The sequence below is a fragment of the Colossoma macropomum genome, unplaced genomic scaffold (assembly GCF_904425465.1).
Source record: "Colossoma macropomum unplaced genomic scaffold, Colossoma_macropomum, whole genome shotgun sequence".
NCBI lineage: Eukaryota > Metazoa > Chordata > Actinopteri > Characiformes > Serrasalmidae > Colossoma > Colossoma macropomum.
This window is the reverse complement of record NW_023495123.1, coordinates 108,784-135,691: the sequence shown is the minus strand read 5'-3', so window position 1 is coordinate 135,691 and position 26,908 is coordinate 108,784. Positions and strand designations below refer to the sequence as shown.

Sequence of the window (26,908 nt, the reverse complement as noted above, 5' to 3'; positions counted from 1 at the left end):
TAAATGAAGAATAAAATTTAGAGAGCACTTTATTTTATGGTGTGGTAAATATCTAATATTTATAAGGTAAATATGTAGTACTTACACATCAGTACCTTCCAGGTATGTACAGCAGTACACAGAAATTAAAATGAGTATTTATTAGTACTTCTGTGTGAGTACTGCTGTACGTACCTGGCATGTACTGACACTACATATTTTCCTGTGTGCAATATAATCAATACTCCATGTGCAATATTTGTAAACTATCTCTATAGAGTAAAGACTTTTTCTTGTCTATTTATAATGTTTATATTGTTAACTCCTCACCATCACATGTGTAACATAAACCAGTCCCTCATGTACAAAACTCTACTTATTTATAATCCTTTATATTGTTACTTTTTGTGGAGTTTATATTTTTTATCTTATTTTTTTTAGCCTTTAATAGCTTTTAATGCAAAAGTTGCATGGTAATGGCAAGTACTACCTGCTAAGTAACTGCTTAAGGAAATACATGTCTATGTCATAAAAACAGTAGGTTACAGTTAGAGATGACCAACAAAAGACTGTACAAATTGCATGATACGTTCCATTGAGTACTCAGTACCTCTGCTCTAGTACATTCATTATATGAAATGGTATGTTTACTGGTAAGTTCTCTGTAATATGATGGAAACAGGGCTGTAACTTAATACATAAAGTTGCCCTCAAAATATTGTAGAAAGGTTCCCAGAGGAGTGGACGCTGTTACAGCTGCAAAGGGGGACCAACTCCATATTAATGCCTATAGATTTAGAAAGGGATGTCACAAAAGCTCCTGTAGGTGTAATGTGTAGGTGTCCCAATACTTTTGTCCACATATTGTACAGTAAATACACCAGACAAAAAAATATACAGAACAGTAAATACACAAGACAAAAAGTGTCAGTATACAGTGATTGTAAAGGGGTGTGATTAGTCTATGGTGGGTGGTGTATCTAGACTAGTCCAGGTGCATGTTGGGGGTATCAGTGCATTCAGTAATCTGACTGCCTGTGGGAGGAAGCTGTTGGAGAGTCTGGTGGTGGTGGAATGGATGCTCTGGTACCTCCGGTAGGAGGGTGAAGAGTTCATCAGAGAGATGAGAGGAATCGTTCATAATGCTGGTGGCGTTGTGGATGCAGCGCTTGTGGTAAGAGGTGTCAGTGTTGGGTAAAGACACCCCGATGATCTTCCCAGCTGTCCTCACAATTCTCTGTAGGGTCAGAGACTGTGCAGTTCTTATAGCAGATATACCAGACCGTGAGACAGCTGGTCAGGACACTCTCTACTATCGCCCTGTAGAATGTAATGAGGATGAAAGGGGGGTTTGCTCTCTTTACCCTTCACAAGTATCTGGTAATGCTATTCGGGCTCATGAATGCCCCCCGTGGTCTTCCAGCGCTTTACCAATGAGGTCCTGCGTGAGGCTCTGAACCACTACATGTTCGTCTACCCTGACAACATTCTCATTTACAGACATTCAGTAGACGAACATGTGGTCCATGTCTGGTGGGTTCTCCGGTTTTTGCTCGAGAATCACCTCTATGTGAAGCTGGAGAAGTCACTCTTCCATGCTCAATCGGTCAACTTTTGGGGTTTGTGGTATCTAAAGGCTGGTTGAGCATGGACCCAGCCAGCATTCTGCCCCACTTCCCTCTTCTCCACCAAAAGCTTTCTGGGTTTTGCTAAATTCTTTCGCTGGTTCATCTGGAACTTCAGCATGGTGGCTGCCCCACTGATGGCCCTCACAGAAAAAAAACACGGGGCGGTTCCAGTGGACCCCGGAAAGCTTTTGAAGAATTTAAGTGTCGCCTGACCTCCCTGACCCCACTCTACCATTCATAGTAGAGGTTGACATGTCCGGCGATGGCATAAGGGCAGTGTTATCCCAGTGCTCTGAGTCCAACCACAAACTTCAACCTTGCACATTCTTTTCTCACTGCCTCACCCCGGCAGAACGTAATTATGATGTAGGGGTTCGAGAGCTCATAGTGGTGAAACTGGCTGGAGAGCACAAAGCATCCCTTCCTGGTCTGGACAGGTCACAATAACTTGGCTTACATTCAACAGGCCAAGCATCTAAATCTATGCCAGGCCAGGTGGACAATGTTCTTTAGCTGATTTGATTTCGTGCTATTGTATTGGCTGGGCTGAAAAAATCTCAAGCTCGACACGCTCTCCAGACAGCAGGACACGCCCCCCTATTGCCCCTTGCACTGGGGGGCTGGAGACCGAAATCTAGGGGACACTTCAGACAGATCCAGATCCAGGGAGGTATCCCCAGGTCGGCAGTACATTCTGTCCTCCACCCGAGCTTAAGTTCTCGAGTGGGGGCAAACATCCCCTTTTATGTGCCATCCGGGGGCAACTTGCACACTCAAGTTTCTACAGAGATGCTTCTGGTGGCCTAGGATGGAGAAGAATGTACATGCCTACGTAGCAGCCTGCCAGGTATGCATTCAACACAAGGAGCCTAGAACACAACTGGCAGTCTTGCTCCATCCCCTTCCCATACCGTCTCAAACCTGGTCCCACATCTCCCTGGATTTCATCACCGGGTCGCCCGCATCACAGGGCAACATGGTGATTATTGTTATAGTAATTACTATTACAGCACGCGGTAAGGGTCCATGGATTCCCGACCAACGTGGTGTCTGGCCATGGATTTTAATTCACCAGTTGGTTCTGAAAAGCTTTTGCCAAATGCTGGGGGCTTTGGTGAGCCTTTCCTCAGGTTTCCACCCTCAGTCTAATGAGCAAACTGGGATGTCAACTCAACTCGATTTTTATTGTCTAGCTTCTACAATGTTCCACCCACCAACCATTAGCACCACATCACAAATCATAGCAGTCTATTCATTAAAAACAATAGTATAAGATATTTGAATTTAGCTTAACCTGTCCACATAGCTAGTATTAGTTTGATCAGAGTCAGCAGAGGCCGAGGGTACTATCGCTAAACAGATCAGCTATTAACAAAATGACTGATCTGGACAAGAAACTCGGATGCCTCTGAGTATTTTGGAAGATATCATTCCAGTCTAACAGCAAAGCCTACTGTACAGACAGCACTGAATCTTGGATTAACATATGAAGCAAGCTCAGCAAGAAGGAAGGAGTAAATTGCACAGCTAATTCATTTGAACGGGATCTTACAACAAAATTTCACCATAGGAAACAGCAAGAGACACTACTGAGGATATTCAAAGCAACTTCACGGCTGCATCATTTCTCAAGGTAGGACAAAGATTTGTTTATTTTTTGTCAGTGTGCTTTGCAGTATTTAAGCAGGGAGCTGTTACGATCAAGTGACATTAAAAGGTGAGAAAAAAGGCTACAAAGCCGGAGTTCTGTGTAAGAGTGGTGATTCTCATCAACAGCGTCATTAGTGCTTTGTGTTTGGACGTCACTGGGTAAGCTGGATAAAGGAGTTTACAGTTTTACTTGGTTTCCATGTGTGGCTGGTGTTGGTATGCAGCTGTTTATAAAAAGGCTTTTTGTTAAAATACACCAGAGGTGGGTTTGGCGTAGCCACAAAGATAGCCTTGCAGAAGAGTAGGTCATCCCCACTGTGATGATTGTGAGGCTGTGTTTCTTTCAAAGGACCTGGACAGTTTGTTTGCATACATGGTATCACAGACTCCAAGTACCTCAAGTACCAGCAGATATTTAATCAGAAAATGACTGGCTCAGCCAGGAAGCTTAAACTAGGCCATAATTTGGATCTTTCAGCAGGACAATGATCTAAAGCACAGCTTAAAATGAACACAAAAAGGTACACTGTGTCATGAGGTGGCAAGGGAGTGGACCCTGTCAGATGGGGTTTAAATGAACTAAGAGTGTATGATTTATTGCATATAGATTTTATGAATATAAATAATGTAATTAATTTTGATGAGTGTGCATGAGCTTGTATCTGATAGTTCACGTTTGGTGAGAGAACTCTGAGCAGGGATTCAAGTTCAAGAGGCTTTAATGTCATTTCAGCTACATATCAGTACACAGTGAAATGAAACAACATTCCTCCAGGACCATAGTGCACGGACTGAACCCTTACACACTGACCACAGAATCAAGGTTTTGCCATGGGCACCCCAGACCCCTGACCTAAACCCCACAGAAAACCTGAGGGATGAGCTGAAGAGGAGAGTCTGGTGTGAAGCTCTGAATCTGAAGGATCTAGAGAGGTTCTGTATGGAGGAACAGTCTCAGATCCTTTACCAAGTGTTCCCCAGCGTCATTAAGTGTTATAGGAGACGACTCAGAGCTGTTATCATTGCAAAGGGAGGCTGCACAGAGTAATAAGTAAGAGGTTGTCAACCTTTGTGGCACAGACTGATTTAAGAACAATATTTATTTAATGATAATATTTAGTTGATTAATTCATTTTTTATTTCAATCATTGTACTTCAAATAAAGGTTTGAGTTTTGTTAATATTCTGAAGGAAAGATCAAAATGATCAGAAATAAAGAATGTTTTTATAGCCCATTTTGTTCTTGTTTAACAGAGGTGCCAATATTAGTGGGGGTATAGTAGTAATTACTGTGTAACAACACACCTTAACTTAGACACACTGCCATCACATTACAGAGGACCTACTAGTACAAACACAGAATAACATGGAATAAATGGCCATAGTGAAAAAAGGTACCCAGTACTGTTTGATACAAGTTTAGTACCTTTGTCACCTGTACTTACCTACTCTTCACTGTACTTTCCACTATAATAACTTCTTAGCATTAAATACTGAAATATACCTAGTTTTTCTAGTATCTAAGTATTTATGAATCTGCACCGTCTGCACAGAGTTTTTCTTGTTTCTGAGTAGTTATTGCATTACAGAAATAAGTACTGATGTAGTTTTCATATACATTAATATGCCTTTAGTCTTTGTCGAGCTAAACATTATAAAATTACACTGACTCAGTCCAGCTAAAGATAAATAACGCTAAGAATTATTAAAAAATACAACTTATAAAAGGGAAACAATTTAATGAAACTTCTGTATTTTCTGCTTTGTGGACATTTATGTCCCTCAACTTTAGAGAAAATATAATTGCAGCGTATTTTAGACATTTCAGATTAGCATGCTGGGAATTATTCGGCCCATTCTGTTTTTATTTTGGTCACTTTTACCTGCTGTACATAAGAAACAAGAGACCCCCCAGTACTCACACTTTGACTGATTTCTGAGGACTAATGTGTTTCTATTGAATCATATTTAACAGGTTTAACAGAGTAATTTTGCACATTATTGTGAAGAAAATTAGGTTTTATGAAAATCAGACCCTTAACTGACTGTATTAGTGCTCCTATGATGAATTCAGAATATATACTATAGGGACAAAATTATTGAGACACCTACACATCACACCTACAGGAGCTTTTATGACATCCCATTCTAAATCCTCTGGAGAGAGTCTGTGGGAATTTCTGTCCATTCATCCAGAAGAGCATTTGTGACGTCAGACACTGATGTTAGACGAGAGGGCCTGGCTCACAATCTCCGTTCTAGTTCATCCCAAAGGTGTTTGATGGGGTTGAGATCAGGACTCTGTGAGGGCGAGTCAAGTTCTTCCACACCAAACTCACCCAGCCAGGCCTTTATGGAGCTGCTTTGTGCACTGGGGCTCAGTCATGCTGGAACAGGAAAGGTTCTTCCCCAAACTGTTCCCACAAAGGTGGAAGTGTATAATTGTCCAGAATGTCTTGGTGCTGAAGCATTAAGATTTCCCTTCACTGGAACTAAGGGTTCTAGACCCACCCCTGAAAAACAGCCCCATATCATCATCCCTCCTCCACCAAACTTTACAGCTGGCACAGTGCAGTCAGGCAGGTAACGTTCTCCTGGCATTCACCAAACCCAGACTCGTCCATCAGACTGACAGATAGAGGAGCTGATTCATCACTCCACAGAATACGTTTACACTGATCCAGAGTCCAGTGGTGGCGCTTTACTCCACTCCATCCGACGCCTGGCATTGTGTTTGGTGATATAAGGCTTGCATGCAGCTGCTCAGCCATGGAAACCCTGCCATGAAGCTCCCAGCTCAGTTTTTGTGCTGATGTTGATGCCAGAGGAGGTTTGAACTCTGCAGTTATTGAGTCAGCAGAGCATTGGAGACTTTTATGCTCTAAGCTCCTCAGCACTCTGCGACCCGCTCTGTAACTTTACATGGTCTGACACTTCGTGGCTGAGTTGCTGTGGTTCCTAAATGCTTTTACTTTTCAATAATACACTCACAGTTGATGGGGGAATGTCTAGGAGGGAAGAGATTTCACAAACTGACTTGTTGCAAAGCTGACATCCTGTTACAGCTCCACGCTGGAATCCAGTGAGCTCTTTAGACCCATTGTTTCACTACTGTGTGTAAAGCCAGGCTGCATGGCTAGGTACTTGATTTTATACACCTGTGGCAATAAGACTGAATGAAACACCTGAATTCAATGATTAAGAGGTTTGTCCCAGTACTTTTGTCCATATTGTGTGTGTCACTCATATATGAAAAGGATTGGTGCTACAGAGGAGCATATGTGGATAAAGTGATGAATCTTGTTAGACAGAGGGAAAAGGTAGAGGGGGCAGTGAGGGGGGAAAGTGCCACATTAGACCAAGTAATAAGCTGAATGTAAGTTACGCACCTTTACCACAGCGTCCAAAGGTTAATGGAAATTCCATTGAGGGGTTTTTCCCTTGAGGCAAACAACCACCTAATACTAAACAGAAAATATAGTAATTCAGGCAAAAATTCAGTATGAAAAATTATTAATTAATTCAGGTGCTGTTCATTTTCAGTTGGAAGCAGTATGTATAAAACACACTGCCTCTAGTATTGTCACATATAGACCCTAACTTTCACACAGAGGTTTTACTTAGAAAGCATTTCCAATTTTATGTCTGAATAAAGAAAGACCACTTAAAGATCTAAGAAATGTAAAAAAAATCTAGCTGTCTTTAAAAAATGTTATAGAGATTCAGATCAAGCTCCCAACCTACACAACTAATTATAGTCTGGACTATGTGAACCAGTTTTAAAGCAGACACACACATTTACAATATTAAATACTGGGATGGGATCTGGCACAGACAGCTGGGACAGTTTGGCCTGCAGTAGCTCTGGTGCTGTGTAAATGTAAATGTAAATGAATGCTGGTTTGTAGTCTATCTCAGTACAGAAGTACACTAAAAGTAGGCTCAGTCTGCCTACTAATCAGTAATTATTTAGTCTAACAGATACAGTACTACAGTTTTGTCCTCTACAGGTTCTCCTCTTTTTAAAACCACTTAATACACTTGTTATTTTAATTTTATGCAATCGGACTGAAGACCACCTGGATGGGCCAGAAGAATACTGAAATAATGCTGTGTGGACAGATAAGGCAAAAATAGATTTTTATGGCTTAAATGAGAAAAAAATGAACACTGCATTCCAGCCTAAGAACCTCACCCCAACTGTGAAACATGGTGGTGGCAGTATCACGGTTTAGGACTGTTTTGCTGCTACTGGACCAGGACTACTTGCACTGATTCTATGATTTTATTTGAGGTATGAATTCTGAATTGTATCAAGTAACTCTATAGGAGAATTTCAGGGATTCCATCCATGAACTGAACCTCAACAGAAAGTGAGTCTATTTCTTTAACTTTTTGCAAATATATCCTGCATTATTTGTTTTATCGAATATTTTATTGTTAAACTTTTACAATCCATTTCCAAAAAAGATGGGATGCTGTAAAAAATGAAAATAAAAACAAAATGCAATGATGTGCACATCATTAAAACCCTATATTTCATTAAAAATGCTTCAAAGACAACACATCAAATGTTGAAACTGAGAAATTTTATAGCTTACTGAAAAATATTAGGCCATTTTGAATTTTATGCCAACAACACGTTCCAAAAAAGTTGGACAGGGGCAACAAAAGGCTGGTAAAGGTGTGTAATGCAAAAAACCAAAACACCTGGTGGTTGATTGGCAGCAGGTCAGTAACAAGATTGGGTATAAAAACACATCTCAGAGAGGCTGAGTCTTTCAGAAGTAAAGATGAGGAGGGGTTCACCACTCTGTGAAAGACTACACCATCAAATAGTGCAACAATTCAAGAATAACCTTTCTCAACATAAAATATCAAAGAACATTTTCTTTTCATCATCTTCAGTACATAATAACATTAAAAGATTCAGAGAATCTGTAGAAATCTCTGTATGTAAGGGACAAGGCCAAAAACCAGTATTTGCTGGCCGTGATGTTTGGGCCCTCAGATGGCATTGCATTAAAAACAGACCTGATTCTGTAGTGGAAATCACTGCATGGGCTCAGAAACACTTCTGAAAAACACTGTCTATGGACACAGCTCATCACTGCATCCACAAATGCAAGTTAAAACTCTAAAACAAAAAGAAGAAACCAAATATAAACAGGATCCAGAAATGCTGCCTGGGCCCGAGCTAATTTAAAATGGGCTGAGGGGAAGTCGAAAATTGTCCTGAGGTCCAACAAATCAACACTTGAAATTCTTTTTGGAAATCATGGACACTGTGTCCTCCGGGCTAAAGACCACTTGGCTTGTTATCAGTGCACAGTTCAAAAGCCAGTATTCATGATGGTATGGGGGGCATTAGTGCACATGGCATGGGTGGCGTGTACATCTGTGAAGGCATCATTAATGCTGAACGATATATTTGGCAACATATGCTGCCATCCAGACAACGTCTTTTTCAGGGAAGGCCTTGATTATTTTAGCAAGACGATGTCAAACCACATTCTGCATGTATTACAACAACATTGCTCTGTAGTAAAAGTGTCCGGGTGCTAAACTGACCTGCCTGCAGTCCAGACCTGTTGCCACTGAAAACATTTGGAGGGTTATGAAATGAAAATGATGACAAAAGAGACCCTGAACTGTTGAGCAGCTGAAATCCTGTATCAAGTAAGAATATGGAAATATTTAATTTTCAAATCTACACCAGTCGGTCTCCTCAGTTCCTAAACATTTACAGTGTGTTGTTAAAAGAAGAGGTGATGAAGCAAAGTGGTAAACAGGCCCCCGTCCCAACTTTTTTGGAATGTGTTGTTGGCATCAAATTCAAAATGGGTGTATATTTTTTTAAAAACAATGAAATTTCTGAGTTTCAACATTCTTTCAAGCCAAGAATAAATGAGGAGGCAGTTACAGATTGTTAAAATGTGGAGGAGAGGGTGAAGCAGAAAAGAGGTCACAATCAAAACACTGTACAGTTGAAGCTCTTAGCACACTGTGCTCTACTGTATTTCCAAGGCTTGAAACATCACAGTCACAAAATATTTACAGCAATCAAGCAGACAATCCACTCACTTTTCACTGTGATTATCGATGATTATTAGATAATAACTTTATAAAAAGTTGCTTTGGTAAAATTCAGCATTTTGAGACTTTCACTGAGTGGAAGGCCACAGCAAATAAGAACAAGTCCAGCCTTTACTCTTCTCTGTTTTACTTACTGTCTTTTACATTGTTGAATTACAAAAAGTGTTACATTTATGTTATTAATATACAGATTCCATTCAAAAACCTGGACAGTCACTGTATATTTCTTTCTTTCTTTAATTCAGAGCATCTACACAGAATTCTACAGATCAGTGATCTTCAGAGTGTGATGATGCAGCGTCTACAGGGGTCTGTTTTTGGACCCACAGGTCACATAAACCCACATGAACACTGTCTTCAACTGTGTTCTCCCTTCAGTTCCCTTAGGTTTCACAAGGGTTCCTTTGATCAGCATTGTTAAAGCATCAGAGTCCAGTAATGTTAGATGAGTTAATGTTGTCCACTCCTATCAACAGTCCTGAAACCTTTAACTGCATGAACTGTTAGCTAAAGTTAATGGGCCTCATTCTCCAGTATCTTCCTAAGTTTGTTCTTAAGTGTGTTCTTGAGAAAGGTTCTAAGAAAAAGTCTACATCAGATTCATGACGTGTTCTTAAAGCGCAGAACTGTTCTCACCTTTGTGCTCTAAAGTCTTCATAGATTCAAATCCCAAATGAGAAATCATGAAAACTGAGTGGGTTTTAAGAGGAAATTTCTTCCACAGTTGGTGGATGAGGCTCACTGTTCTCACCTCAGCTCAGTTAACATGATCAACAGTTATAGAGTTTTCTAGCTAAACTGTAGAACTGAATGTTCCACAAAGAAAACCAGAAGACCAGATTAAATCTTTTACCGCATCTGAGTGGCAAACTAGGAAATACCAGTGTAGGAATGAGAGAGAGAGGAGGAGGATTATAGTTAAGACTCCATCAGCTGGACTGAAGTTAGGCCTTCAGGAGCTGGACTGGTTTCTCTTGTGACTACATTGTCTTGTTCACAGTTGGCAACACATCTGCACCCCCACACTGAAACGGTCAAGATCCGCTTGTAAACAAACACACGTGTACTGAGATATGATGAGTTCTCATGATTAAACCGGCCTCGAGTACTCGGTTCACCGTTCGAGGTGGCAGTATTTGAGCACTCAAATCACTATTTGAGTATTATGTTTCATCGCGGGAAGATGGAGGTTTTGCTCATATTTCTAATTGTGTATGTAACACTGAGCTTCTCGGAAACATGAGTGTCTGAATGTGAGCATGTTGCCAAGAACACATTCTTCAGGGTGTAACTGAGGAGGCAGAGACAGCACAGCTGTATCAACTGGAACAGTGTTTCTCCACCCTGATCCTGGAGCCACACTGCCCTGCACATTTTAGCATTTTTCTCCCTTTAACACACTCAACTCAGTGAGGAGTTGTTAATGAGCTGATTAGTTGGTCAGGTGTGTTGGGAGCAGGAAAACACTAAAAAGTGCAGGGCAGTGGGCCTCCAGGACCAGGCTTGAGAAACACTGACCTAGACTTGTGGTGAGTTAAAATACGGGGACTTATTTAACATAGAGTAATACTTTAGTTGTACGTTTTGTTGACCAATAGCTTATAAATACAAAAATTCATTGGTGGTGAACTCATAACTCTGGAGCCATTTGAGATTTTGTGTGTAAAAAGTAGGAAAATTGATGGTTAATCCATGATGTAGAGTATTGAAAGACATAAAGCTTAGCTGTTCTTTAAGATAGCAAATCTACCAGTAGTCCTTACTATGGTGGTTTGCAATCGATTGGCTATGCCTCAATCCAGACAGTAGGGGGCGACCACGGGTTTTTCCTCATTCAAGATAAAGCCATCTATGAGGAAACTGCACTTCTGTTTCATCCGTGGTCTTTTACTCCCTCTATTTAGGTCGGAATCCAAGAAAATACAGTTCAGTATTGTTGAAATTGTTATAGTAAAAACATCTGAAGCTAAAAATAGTTATAAATAAGCTAATGCAGTAATGGTGTTAATCATTTCTAGGAATGCCTAGTGAAGATATTAAGCTAACTCATGGAAAAAAACAGAGCTAATGGTGTTAAACAACCACTCAGAAATCGTCAACTATGAATGATGTATGTTTTTGTTATATTCGTTTATTCTGATGGGTTTTAAGTTCTCTAGTAGTTTGAATGTGCATATGATGGAAATCGTTAGTTAAGGAGGTCAGCGCCGCCATTTCACGATATTACTATATGCTATGGAGGACCAGATTTGCCAAAATGAAAAATAAATCAGATTTTTGTATTTATTTTTTTGTTATTTATTTGTTTCTTTATTAACAGTTTTTCTGTTTTCCTAATAATTTATTTTTTATTTATTTCTGTATTTCCTTGTCCTAATGCTAATAAAGGGGCTGTCAGTCAATGATGTCACAGCGTCTTAATATTCCTATTGGTTGATTGATTGTACATGTCTTGCTCTCTCAGCGGTAACTAAGGACCAGACAGTACAGTAACTGCTTCTTACAGCAGAAGACAGTCAGAGATCTGAGAGTCTCGGCTGATCTGGCTGAAAATGCAGGTCTGGGTTGTTTACTCGTTCGTGTGGAGGCTGTGGGGACAGTCTGCTCCATTTAGCTGCCTCTGCTGATTCAGAGGTCGACCCTGTATTGTTCAGACCTTTGGAGGAGGCGGTTCAGCACCTTTTTCTGCAGAATTCAGATCAAACTCAGACATTTGGACACACTTCTCACACACTGCCTGTAGAAGCCATCGAGAGTTATACATCAGCAGGTCTGTCTGTTCGCGACACTGCAGCTCTTTTTGTGGAGTGAAAGAGCAGTTTAATCAGCTCTTCTCTTTCTGGTCTTGATTGCTAAGCCTGAACGTGAAAAACACGCCCCCTCATTATCATTTGAACAACGAAATACAGAAATAAATAAATGAATTAATGAAAAAATAAATAAATGAATACATGAATCAAAGAATAAAGGGAACAATTGTTAAAAATATAGATATAGAAAAAATATATAAAAATGGCATGAATACAACAATAAATAATACATAAATAAATAAATTGAGAAATATATAACTGCAGAAAAAGGCTATATGTATATAATTACAACCACAATAAGCAATATATACTTTATTTAGTTTTTTTTATTTATTGATTAATTTACTGAGCCATTTATTTTTAATTTTATTTATTTTTCAATTTGGCAAATCTGGTCCTCCATAATATGCATGGAATGTGCGTGCCAAACTAGATAACGATAATGGTGGATAGATATAGTCCATGAAACTAATTTCTTTCAGGGGCTGTTTATTTACTTGATGTAGTTGGAAATTCTTAAGCATATTTTTTTGTGTATTTTAGTAATGTTATCAGAGTTACACAATATATGAGATGTAATTGATTGGCTTTATTCTGCACGTTATAAGGCGTTTTTGTTTTAAAAGGAAGTGTAGATTGTGCAACGTAGAGATTGAACAGTTAAGTAATTGTCTCAAGCTAATTGTAATGGTATAGAGAAATTATTACTTAGACTGTATTTAAAACTCTTTACTTTATTGTCAATGGACTGAACCGAGAAGCATGTAAACATGCCTTGTTTTATGTTATATATCACTACTCATTCAAGATAAAGCCATCTATGAGGAAACTGCACTTCTGTTTCATCCGCGGTCTTTTACTCCCTCTATTTAGGGTGGTAACAGACCAACTACTCTAGCTGACGTTAGCTGGGTCCACAAACAGTGGAAGTATATTTCTCTGACAAACGAACATGAGGAGAAAAGACTCATTCGTTTATCTGACCTTACAGAAAAGTCTCTTATCTCAGGTGAACTGTCTAAAAACCACGTTTTCATGCAACATGAACTGGAACAGGTGATCACATGTTTTTTCACTGATGATAGTGTTTTTTTACATGTCTGTGAAAATAAATAACACAAGTAAACAAAAATAACACAAGTTGTGCAAAAACCAATTTAAAGTATAATTTACAGAAAGTATTTGCACCCAAGGATGTGCTTTATAGGTTAATTTTCCTCTGAATATTTAAAGGGTCCTGCACCTCAGTAGACAAACAGCTTTTCCACCGTACCTTTGTGAACAGCTGAAACACTGAGAGCCACCAGGAGCAGAAGCAGATATGAAGAAAGAGCCATTATCACAGTGGTTAAATGTCCATTCCAGACTTCATTCAGATTGTCCACTGCTTCCCTCTACAGAGTCTGTCATGCAGTCTGATGTGTCCTGCCTGTGTGTTGGAGCGACGCCCTGCCAACACAAAACCATCTTCAGTTTAGAGAGGTATTGCAGAAAACAGCTTAACTCCTCACTGCTTGTGTACTGATTGTGACGCAGTATGTGAACAATATGAATTTCTCCAGTACAACAAAGATAACTGAATAACGTAGTCCAGCCAAATATTCCAGTACACTACTTCCTGATGTACGGCGCGTTATAATGCAATGTAGAAAAAGTGGTAGTAATGATTGCTAAGCAGTGATTGGAGGGCTAGGTAAATAAGCTGGGTCTACAGTGGTCTCCACAAATAATGACACCACAAAAACATGAGCAAAACGAGCTGTAAAATGTTTTATTGCTTATCCTTTTGATCTTTAATTCAGAATATCAACAAAAAGCTAACCTTTATTTGATGTACAATGATTGGCAATCTAGTCATGAAAGTAATATTTCCCCAAATCTCTGCGCACCACAGGTTTGGCACATTTTCATTTAATCCTTTGTGCAGCCTCCCTTGGCAAAGATACCATGGGTGTGGTATTAAATATATACTGGTGTAGTATACAGTATATACTGATGCAGTATAGAGTAAACAGTATATACTGGTGCAGTATGCAGTATATACTGGTGCAGTATGCAGTGAACATTGGTACAGTATATAGTATATAGTGGTGGAGTATACAGAATACAGTATATACTGGTGCATTATACAGTATACAGTATATACTAGTGGAGTATGTAGTATACAGTTTATACTAGTGTGATATGTAGTATACAATATACATACTAATGCAGCATACAATGTACAATATATACCAATGCAGTATGTGGTATACAGTATATACCAAGGCAGTATGGAGTATACAGTATATACCAAGGCAGTATACTGTGTATACTAGTGCAGTATATAGTATACAGTTTACACTGATGCATCACACAGTATACAGTATATACTAGTGCAGTATGTAGCATACAGTATGTACTGATGCAGTACTCAGTATACAGTATAAACTAGTGCAATATAGAGTACAGTATATACTAGTGCAGTATACAGTATACAGTATATGCTAGTGGAGTATGTAGTATACAGTCTCTACTAGTGCGATATGTAGTATACAATATACATACTAATGCAGCATACAATATACAGTATATACTAGTGCAGTACGTAGTATACAGTATATACTAGTGCAGTATGTAGTATACAGTATATACTGATGCAGTACTCAGTATACAGTATATAATAGTGCAATATACAGTATACAGTATATACTAGTGCAGTATGTAGTATACAGTATATACTGATGCAGTACTCAGTATACAGTATATACTGGTGCTGTTTACAGTTGTACAGTATATACTGGTGTAGTATACTGTATATATGGGTGCAGTATACAATATACAGTATATACTGGTGAATATGCAGTATAGAGTATACAGTATACAGTATACACTGGTGCAGATGAGACGTTATGTCTGTGTTTGCTAACTAACCATATAGTCACCCTGTTTCACTTTAATTTTGAGATGTACGATTTACATATTTTTCTACTATGTTAGCAGTGTTAGTGTTAAAACACTGTTCATCTTGTCTAAATCTGACTGTAATTGTTATTAATGCAGTTATAAAGTGTATATAAAGCGCTTGATGGATCCATCAGTTGCACAACCTGCATGTTTTATTTAACTTCCCACATAAACCAGATGAACACAACGCGACGGAGATCCTCTTTGGAGAAAACTGAGAGAACTACTGCCCTGTTAGGTCAAGGTTCAAAGGTCTTTGTTGTTATTGTTATAAAACAAGACATCACAGCATCTCCACAATTAAGAACAATAATTATTGAATAAATAGACATATCTGCAATAAATAATAGATTAATAAGTTAATGAAGCACATAAATTATGATGGAATGAGTTACTCTTATGGTGAAGGGATGTTTAGTGAGGGGTAGTGGGGGCATTGGAGAGTTATTAAGGAGTCTTATTGCTTTAGGTATAAAACTGTTAGCCAGTCTGGAAGTCTTTATTGTTCAGGTTGCTGTTAGCACTTAAAAGCAGCATAAGAACTCCTGAATGCATTTCCTGCACATGTTATACAGTAAACAATAACAGATCATGTTAATTATTCATGTATCCAAGTGAAGGGGTTGTGAACAGCTGGCCATTTCAGTAAAGGCAGTAAAAATAACCTGCATTAACTTGACTAAAACTCTGACTTTAACCTTGTAAACTCGTGTTAACACGCAGATATACAGTTTACTGCTCTATTCTGAGAGGATAAACAGAGTTTGAGTCTTTCCTACCTTAAAAGAAGAGATAATGTAAGCTCTGCCTTTGTTTTCTGTGGTTTTATGGCTGGATTTGAGGAGACCACGGGGAGAGACCCTCCTCCTCCTCCAGCTCCTCCTCCTCCAGCTCCTCAACAGGGTGGAGTTCAACCTAAAAGAAAAGTGAATCATTCCTTCAGTAACTTTCCAGCTGTGGGTGAAAAAAGGTCCACATGTGTAAATGATCATTGTTGAGAACCATCACAGTCAGCTACAGCTCAGTCTGTGGTGAGAACCTGATGCTTTTTGAGGTCAGAGAACATGATTCCAGAGTTTAGTAACCCTTACGAGCGCTAAGGGACCGTCCACAAATTACATTACTATTAACTCAGTCGCAAACGGCGATCGTCGGAGTCCAAGTACCAAGATTTTGAGACACAAACTTTATTTTTGACTATTTAACTATAACTGAAATGTTGCCAGTTTTAATCATTTAAGAAGAACTTTTAGAATGGGGTTGCCAGGTTAGATAGGGTTGCCATGATTAGTGCTAGAGTGCTCACCCCTTGGCTAAGTCTTTGTTTGGATTTGGAGCTGTTTCCTCAGCCAGCTTGACAAGCATCTTCTCCAGCCACATAATATAATATACTGGTGCAGTACGTGGTATATAGTATATACTGTTGCAGTATGTGTTATACAGTATATACTGTATCAGGGTGCAGTATACAGTATAAACTGGTGCAGTATGCGGTATACAGTATACACTGGTGCAGTATGCGGTATACAGTATATACTGTATCAGGGTGCAGTATACAGTATATACTGGTGCAGTATGCAGTATACAGTATACACTGGTGCAGTATGCGGTATACAGTATATACTGTATCAGGGTGCAGTATACAGTATATACTGGTGCAGTATGCAGTATACAGTATACACTGGTGCAGTATGCGGTATACAGTATATACTGTATCAGGGTGCAGTATACAGTATATACTGGTGCAGTATGCGGTATACAGTATACACTGGTGCAGTATGCGGTATACAGTATATACTGTATCAGGGTGCAGTATACAGTATATACTGGTGCAGTATGCGGTATACAGTATACACTGGTGCAGTATGTGGTATGCAGTATATACTGTATCAGGATGCAGTATACAGTATATATTGGTGCAGTATGCGGTGTACAGTATACACTGGTGCAGTATGCGGTATACAGTATACACTGGTGCAGTATGCGGTATACAGTATATACTGCTGCCAGTGGTGGACAAAGTACACAAATCATGTACTTGAGTTAAAGTGGAGGTACCCAAAGTAAAGTAGAGATACCCAAATATTGATTTCTCATAATAAAGATATTTGACTTTGAAATGTAGTGGAGTGAAAGTAAAAAGTCACCCAAAATGGAAATCTTTAAGAGGAGAAACACAAACATAGGAGAGTCTGTTGTTACCACATTTATGGTTGATTTGATTTCATAATTATTGACTTTATACTGTGTTTGTTCTCTCTCTCTCTCTCTCTCTCTCTCTCTCTCTCTCTCTCTCAGGGCTCTGTCCTGGAGTGCTGCAAATTGTCTCACTGTATTTCAGCCAGGCCTGGGAAACACTACTCCGCCTCATCTGGAACATAAATTGGAAAATTTGACAGAGATAGTTGGCCATCATCTAGGAGCCCTGGCCTGCGCCGCCCCCAAACACACACAGACCTAGTTTGGACCATAACTTCATTTTTCACCCATTCTGTTCACAAAGCATATATTTTAACACTATTTCAATACTATTTAGTCATAATTAGGAATAACCAGTTTAGCTGATTTTTAAGGGATCATCTAGAGATTCTAACTTCTTTGTACTCTCTTGATCAAAATGGAAAAGTGGGATGTGTGAATTGATGTGATGTAATCAAGAGCATAGCCCTTTAAAGTGTGAGAGTGTGTTTTTAACCCTATAGATAATGGAATAATCAAATGTAATGACTAAGGCCAGTGATTATTATTTTAGGTAATGATTTATTAATGAATAGAAATGAAGTGGCTGATGAAGGATGACATGGCACTTTTAACCCTCAAGTGGTGTTGATGTTTTTGTTACTCAGTGGTCTGGTTGACCATAGTAGCAAACAATATATACCAGTGCACTGTACAGTACATACTAATGCAGCATACAGTATACACTGTATACTGGGGCAGTATGCAGTATATACTGATGTAGTATGCAGTATATAGTATATACTGATGTAGTATGCAGTATACAGTATATACTGATGTAGTATGCAGTATACAGTAAGTACTAATGCAGTATGTAGTATACAGTACATACTAATACAGGATACACCGATCAGACATAGCATTCTGAGAATAGTCCACCAACCAAAAATATCCAGCCAACAGCGTCCTCTGACCACTGATGAAGGACTAGAGGATGACCAACACAAACTGTGCAGCAGCAGATGAGCTATCGTCTCTGACTTTACATCTACAAGGTGGACTGACAAGGTAGGAGTGTCTAATAGAGTGGACAGTGAGTGGACACAGTGTTTAAAAAGCATAGACTGGTTCACTATATACTGTATATACTGGTGCAGTATGCAGTATAAAGTATATACTAATGCAGTATGCAGTATATACTGTTTGTATACCATGCATCATTCCAAGATGGCTGTGCACACAGACACGGATACAGCAGCTCGGATCTCTCAGTCATAAAGTTTTGTTTTTCTATGTGTGTTAAGTTTACTTGTTGAAGCACTCAGTGAATGTTTACGGAGCCGAACTGCTCAAACTCAGAAATCGATGTCAGGGTTACACCTTCATAAACCTGACCTGTATCCCACCGGAGATCCTGCGTCCTGCATGGCGGCAGAGGTGACCTAAGAAAAGAAGGCAAAAGTGGGGCAAGAGAGCTGTCGCACGAGCTAGGCTACGGCTAACCCCCACAAACTGTCCCTGCTGAGTCTCTTCCTAACCAACTCCCGGTCACTCATCAACAAGGTGTAGAAAATACGACTAAGGATGATTCCTTACTTCATGGACAGCTGTGTGATGGTACCCACAGAGACTTGGCTGGACAGCACTATTGAGCTAGTGGACTGCTCTGTTTACTGAGCAGAGAGGACTGCTGACTCTGGTCAGATCAAAAAAGGTGGAGAACTCAAAGGACAACACCATCCAGGGCAGAGCCGGTACTTGACTTACAGCACCATCAGTTGAGATCCAGTCTGAGGAAGACTGACCTCACCAAAGCAGCAGGACCAGACAGGGTGCCAGGCTGAAGTCATGTGCTGACCAGCGGGCAGGGGTGTTCACTAACATCTTTAACCTGTCCCTGCAGCAGGCTGTAGTCCCCACATGCCTTAAATCTACTTCAACTGTCCCCATGCCCAAAAAGCAAGCAGTCAGGTGTCTCAGTGACTGTTGTCCAGTTGTCTTTACACCAATCATTATGAAGTGCTTTGAGAGGCTCGTTCTCTTTCACATCAAGGCCAACACCCCCACTGATCTGGACAGCCACCAGTTTGCCTACTACTATGAGGACACGATCTCGACTGCACTTCACACAACCCTCTCCCATCTAGAGCGTCCTAACACTTACGTCAGGATACTATCTGTCGACTTTACCTCCGCTTTCAATACCATAGCCCCCATAAACTGGTAGACAAGCTCAGAAACCTGGGATTGACCACCACACTCTGCTCATGGATTCTGTACATCCAGATACAGAACAGAAGGGTGGGCAACTGACATCGTCCACTCTCATCCTGAACGCAGGGTCACCACAGGGCTGTGTCCTCAGTCCAGCCTTCTACACTCTATTCACACACAACTGCACACCCGTCCACTCCGCTAACACTGCAGTGAAGTTCAGTGATGACATCACTACAGTGGGAATGATATCAGGAAACGTTACTCACTACAGAGAGGAGGTTCAAAGTGAGGTTGGGTGGTGTTCGGACAGTAACCCAGTCCTGAACACCACTAAAGGAGATCACTGTGGACTTCAGGAGAACCAGGAAAACAACATCCCCCCTCCACAGCAATGATGAGTCAGTAGAGAGGGTTAAATTCCTGGGACTCCACATCACAAAGGATCTGATGTGGACCCTTAAAACCGCCCACATGGTGAAGAAAGCTCAGCAGAGACTCTTCTTCTTGAGAAATCTTAAAAAAATCACCCTCTCAGCTCTTGGCATTGCGTCACAGCCTGCAGCTGTACTGCAGAGAACCGGCCAGATCTGGCCTGGACTGCACAGAGGATTGTGGGAACCAAGCTCCCAAATCTGGACACAGTTAACGCTTGTCGCCTACATAAGAGGGTTAGCAACATTATCCAGGACTCTGACAGGCTGACGAACAGCTTCTTCCCCAGAGCTGTAGCCTCCTTTACACCCCCCCCTCCACACACACACACTCTATAGACACACACACATTCTATACACACACACACACTCTATAGACACACACACACTCTATACACACACACACTCTATACACACACACACACACACACACACACTCTATACACACACACACACACACACACACACCACACACTCTATAGACACACACACTCTATACACACACACACACTACACACACACACACACACACACACACACACACACACACTCTATACACACACACACACACTCTATACACACACACACACACACACACACACTCTATACACACACACACACACTCTATAGACACACACACACTCTATAGACACACACACGCACTCACACACACTCACACTCTATACACACACACACACACACACACACACTCACACTCTATACACGCACACACTCTATAGACACACACACACATTCTATACACACACACACTCACACTCTATACACACACACACACACACACACACTCACACTCTATACACACACACACACTCTATACACACACACACACACACACACACTATAGATACACACACACACACACACACTCTATACACACACACACACACACACACACTCTATAGACACACACACACACACTCTATACACTCACACACACACACACACACACACTCTATAGACACACTCACACACACACACACTCTATACACACACACACTATACACTCACACACACACACACACACACGCACACACACACATACACTCTACACACACACACATACACACACTATACACACACACACACACTCTATACACACACACACACACACACTCTATACACACACACACACACACACACACTATACACACACACACACACACACACACTCTGTACACACACACTATACACACACACACACACACACACACACACACTCTATACACACACACTATACACACACACACAGCTACTGAAGACTGAAGGGAGCAAACAGACCAGCCTGTTTTACCCCCCACCTTCCCCAAGGTGCTGATAACGCATTGAACACATTACATCCAGGAATGTAAACAGGGTGGAATACCTGTTTATACCTGTTTACTCTGCACTGCTGCACCATCCAGATCCACTGCATACAAATACACACACACACACACACACACACACACACACACACACACACACACACACACACATCATCTAAACCGCTTATCCTGCTGGGTCACGGTGGGTGCTGGAGCCTATCCCAGCTGTCATTGGGCGGAAGGCAGGATTGCATACAAATACAGTCCTGTAAATGTTTTAATGTTTTTAAATGGTTTTTATTGTTGCTGATTTTTCTAAGAGCTACCAAACAAAGTTTCTCTGTATGACTACAATGACAATAAAGTCTTGTCTTATTTCACATCTGCAGGTTTGTACATGGAAACTATCAGATCATCATGCACCCATAGTTCCCATATTGGTGCATTCATATTATTATTTATCTCCTTATTATTAAAAACAGTATTTAACCTTTAAAGTAATACTATCCATGTTTCACTTCCACTAGTCTGTTGGTGAAAAGGTGGTGTTTTTGTGGAGCTGTAGTACTTCAGTCTGGACTCAAGGTGTTTTTACCATCTCTGATTTGTTTTGGACTTTGCAGCATTTGTACTCGGACTCGTCTGATTATCTTCTTTCTGTTAAAGGTCAAAGGGCTGCCTCAGCAGCTCAGGGGTTAAACTGGGCCAGAGTAAACCAGAGCGAAACTTTAGCATCTTTGGTTCGTCTCAATGGTAAACAGAGCTGAGCTTCGGTGCTGTAATTTGATGGAGGTGTAAACAGTTTCATAATAAAATCTTTATCAAACCCCTTTTAACTATTCAGTGTGATTAACCTCAGTGAAAAATATCATTTAACCACGCCCCCTCTACAAGGGGCCCCGCTACCACCCTGTAAGTTCTTGTTTGGTAATTTCTGCTATTCTGTGATGTTATAAACTGGTAAATAGGTGTGTTACAGTGTTGTTATACCTCATCAAGAGGTGCAGGTTATGTGCTGTTATTAATTCTGTTAAATCTGAAAATTTAATTCTGTAATTTAAAGCATTCTGTCTCAGAGGTTTCTGTAGCCATCACGACTGAGAAAGCTAAAGCTAACTCAATCATTTGTTCATGCAGTAATGGACAGTAATGGACAGTAATGGACTGTTCCCTGTAAATGGGTTTTACTGGATTTGACAGTCTTGTATGTTTAATCTACTGTTTTGTTAACTAAGTGTTGCTAAATGTGCTCAAAGGCACTCATCTGTACCTCACTAGCTAACAGTGTTTGTAGGTTAATATCAGAGCTGAATTAGTCAGTGATGTTATATTTGGTAGGAAGGCTGGTTTACAGTATGACAAGCATGTTTCTAAAATCGGACTGGATGGTTCTGAACCTGGCATTAAAGTGCTGCACAGAGCTGAATCATCTCCCATGTTTTCTATATAAACTCTATTGTTCTGTGTTGTACTTTACTCTCCCAAAACATGGGCAGATGATCCATGCAGATAAAAGGACAGCACATGCTGTTGATGTCAGATGGGTGGCATTACTGATTGGACCATTTTATTTTGCTAATTTAAAGGCTTTAGTTTGACCATCAGAACACATCTTTATATAAATTCTGATGCCAAAGCTGACAAATAATGTGCTGTTGTCGGATGAAATCCTCATGTCTACATTTTTGAGTTTTTCAGTTTTTGTAATAATTTGAAAAAAGCAAATTTCATGATGAATGGACTGAGAGAAACGGCCTAAAATGACTTGGTAAGAACTCTGGTTCCATTGACTTACATTAACAGTGAAGTATGTTTTTTCCTTCTCCTGTAAAGTTACCATTTTGGAGATACGAGGTTTTTGTCCAACAACAGCAAATGATCACTTAAAACAGGCAAGTTAATTAATGGACCTAATTGAATCATCAAGACAAAAACAGGCTGTTGTTTTTCACATTTTCATGAAATTTTATGATACAGGCTTTGGTTGAATTAATTCCGATTGAGAATGAGTTGTATTAATTCAGAGAATTCAGGTTGGATTGATTGGATTAAGTGAGAGTGGGCACTGGAAGTTTCAGTCCATACCACATCTGTGTTTGTAAGTAGTAGAGGAGGTATTTTATTATAATTTGAATTTGATGGAGTTATTTGTTTTGTTTTGTTGAAGGTAATTTCTTCTTTTGTACTTCAGTAATTTGTACTAGAAGGAGATAAAGACTAACTAAGGCCTGGACTTGAAGAGAACTCCATTTTTGGGGTTTTGTAAATGACCCATTTGTACTTGGCCTTGACTCGGACTCAGCCCCCTATTGACTCAGTCTTGACTAGTCATGGTCTTGCACTTGTTTTGTACTCAACAAAGGTGGTCTTCACTACAGCCCTAGTTTTTGGCAAATATCACTGTCATCTCAATAATGAAGGTACGCTAACATTTTGATGAGATTTTTGGATCTTAAAACAGTGTTTCAGTCATCAGGCAGTGAATTTATAACCATTTACTGTAGTAACTTTCTGTGGGGGAGCTTTTAGAGGTGGACGTCTGGTTCCTATCACCACCACTGTGAACAGTTCTGACTCTAGAACAGAGCATTTCACACCAAACCACTCTGAATGACTCTGTTTACATCTTGCAGAAATTTAAAAATTGATAGAAAATCCATATTAAGGTTCCTCACTGATAAAGCACAGATGTTTCTCTCAGTGTAAGAAAACCTCACTGAGGAATATGTGCTATTCTCACCAATTAAACATGCAGAAATGTTGAACCCCCCACAAAATTGTGAAATTTGCTCTTTAAGTCTTTGACTTTATTGTCTTTGCTACACTGTGACCACTTCAGTCAAAATGTTCTGGATCCATTAGTGCTGTAAAAACAGTTATTCATGTCAGAGATGAACTAAATTCAAAGGATTTTCTTTTTCTCCAGGACATTTCCTGTCTTTGGGACCTAAAATGTCCAGGATTCAGCTTTGCTCTTATGTTTAACCCTCCAGCCTCTGGTGTCGTCTTTTTAGAAAACCAAAATATAGTCCCCTGATTTTAAAATGTAAAAGAACATACATATTATTTCTGCTACATTAGTGTTAAACACTGGTCATCTTGTCTAAATATGACAGTAAACATTATATATGTTATATTAATATTGTTTACAAGATTAAACAGGCCAAAAGCAACAGATGGATCCACAACAACATCAGTTACGCAGTTTAATTTACCTTCCCACATAAACAATATGAACACGACAACAACTGAGATCCTGCCTGGAGAAAACTGAGAAATCTACTGCCCTGTTAGCTCTTAAAAGCAGCATAATAACCCACAAATGACTTTTCTGCACGTTATACAGTAAACAATAATAGATGTTATTTATTCACGTATCCAAGTGAAGGGGTTGTGAACAGCTGGCCATTTCAGTAAAGGCAGTAAAAATAACCTGCATTAACTCGACTAAAACTCTGACTTTAACCTTGTAAACTCGTGTTAACACTCAGATATACAGTTTACTGCTCTATTCTGAGAGGATAAACAGAGTTTTGAGTCTTTCCTACCTTAAAAGAGGAGATAATGTAAGTTCTGCGTTTGTTCTCTGTGGTTTATGGCTGGATTTGAGGAGACCACGGAGAGAGACCCTCCTCCTCCTCCTCCTCCTCCAGCTCCTCCAGGGTGGAGTTAAACCGAAAGGATTAAAAAATGTTAGAAGAAAAGTTAACTTGCTTGTTCTGAATTCCTGCAGTAGTTTTTGAGTAGGAGGTGTAAAAAGGTAAGTATGTGTAAACAATACAATCAGCTACAGTTTAGTTTTGTTCAGAAACTGGTGCTTTTTAAGGATGTAGAGAACATGATCCCAGTGTTTAGTTACTGCTATGAGCTCTAAGGGACCGTCCACAAATTACATTACAATAACACAGCCACAAACGGTGATCATGGGGGCCAAGCACGGTATGCCTATGGGGTATTTTCAAGTCTGACAAACTTATTTCTTACAGTTCCAGTAGTCATTAAAGTTCATAATTTAATGAGTTTAATAAATTCATCAGGATACTGGTCAATTTAACCCTAATAGAAATGTGAAGGTAGGTGATTGAAAACCTGTGAAATCTATAAAAACCTTGAGCCAACCTGCCCCCTCTCCTTTACAGACCTCCCCAACTCTGTGCCTCTTCACTTTCATTTGTGTGTCTCAATACCTAATGAGCAGTCTTACTACTCACTGTCTACATAGGCAGCTGTTTAATAGGCACCAGTTTAACCATCATTGAACCTTATAACACAGATAAATGAGATGCTCTAGTTAGATAGCGCTGCACGTGACCAGTGTTTACTTACCTCAGTTTTACCACCATAGATTCAGATCTTGTGGTTTTCATAGACATTTTAATTATATCTACTTTAGAGAAACAGGAGAATAGACAGGAGTTTCACCGTGCTGTGGTCAGATGCAGAGAGACGAATGCTTCTCACTTCTCTTGAACAAGTAAGATTTACACAGTTTATCTGAGGTAAATCTTCCACTAAATACTCAACAGTAAACTCTTTCTATACAACATACAAGGTTTATCAAACAGCTAAGTGCCAGTAAGATAAACATTTTTTAAAATAAATTCTGTTCAATTTGCTTTGAGTTTTTAAATTGGACATACACATTATTAATTCATACATCGACTTAAAAGCTACAGACACCAGATACAACTATGGGTGACTTGCATTAACCAAACAATAACATACACTTTACGGTGTATACTACACACTATACTAGTGCTGCACTTAAATGCAGTATCAGTGATGGGGGCATATGACCAATACCACAAAGCAATTTCTGACGTATGCATACACGCCAGTCGACAGAACTTAACAACACATTGGCAGTGGAACGACAGGCAACAGTAAAAACGCTCATGGCATAATCTGTAACAGCAGTTGTTGTGTAGTCACTTACAGTCTGGATTAATGTCACTGAGAGAGCCGAAGGAACCATGGTTTGTGCCACAGGTGATTGCTGCCTGTGTCACCCTGCACCACGTCTGTCTGGGAGCAAGAGACCTTGTTTAACCTGTGGATGAAGCAGATGGGAAGGAGGTAGATGTCACAGACGCAGTCAGCAATTATCAACTACAGGGGCACCTTTGTGCCGCCATCAATGGCATTTACCGATGGCTCAGGAACAGAAACTGTTCAATTTACATTTTCAAATGTTGCATTTACATTATAGCAAGTTACATCTTGGAAATCTTAAATCTAGTCTAAATATATAATAATTCTAGTTTTGCATTGTTGCAAGAACAGAAGATTATTTAAATTTTCATTTTTTTTTACTTAATAAGTAATGCACGTATAGTGGAAGTGTCTATTTTTGTCACTGCACTTAAATGGCTTAAACCATGTAAAAATGTCTAGACACAAGTTTATCAGTTTATTCTTACAGCAATCTCAAAATTGTAGAAATATAACACTGTTTATAATATTGAGATATATATATATTTTTTTTTTTGCAGTGTATGAAAAAAGCCCATTAAAATATTGTTCTGTGATTGTGTTTACATTGTAAAACATTTCAAGTGATTTTAAGATAAGAATGACCTGCAACTCAAGACAAATATCAAGACACTTTATAATAAAGAGCTGATTTTTTGAATAATTCTGCAGTTTAT

General features: G+C 39.6%; 1 protein-coding gene across 5 annotated transcripts in view; it reads right to left on the bottom strand.

Annotated features, from left to right (window-relative positions):
• LOC118801028 overlaps window positions 1–25,083 on the bottom strand; it is a 30,821-nt gene extending 5,738 nt beyond the window's left edge. For 3 of the 5 annotated variants that reach the window (XM_036561217.1, XM_036561219.1, XM_036561218.1), the window contains exons 1-4: window positions 24,809–25,083; window positions 15,889–16,024; window positions 13,437–13,612; window positions 6,647–6,721 (exon numbers count right to left, since the gene is read on the bottom strand). In XM_036561217.1, the coding sequence (XP_036417110.1) occupies window positions 6,647–6,721; window positions 13,437–13,500 (139 nt within the window). In that variant the 5' untranslated portion in view covers window positions 13,501–13,612; window positions 15,889–16,024; window positions 24,809–25,083. The remainder of the gene's footprint in view (window positions 1–6,646; window positions 6,722–13,436; window positions 13,613–15,888; window positions 16,025–24,808) is intronic. The other 2 variants (XM_036561221.1, XM_036561222.1) reach the window with 1 other exon arrangement.
• Window positions 25,084–26,908: the final 1,825 nt, after the last annotated feature.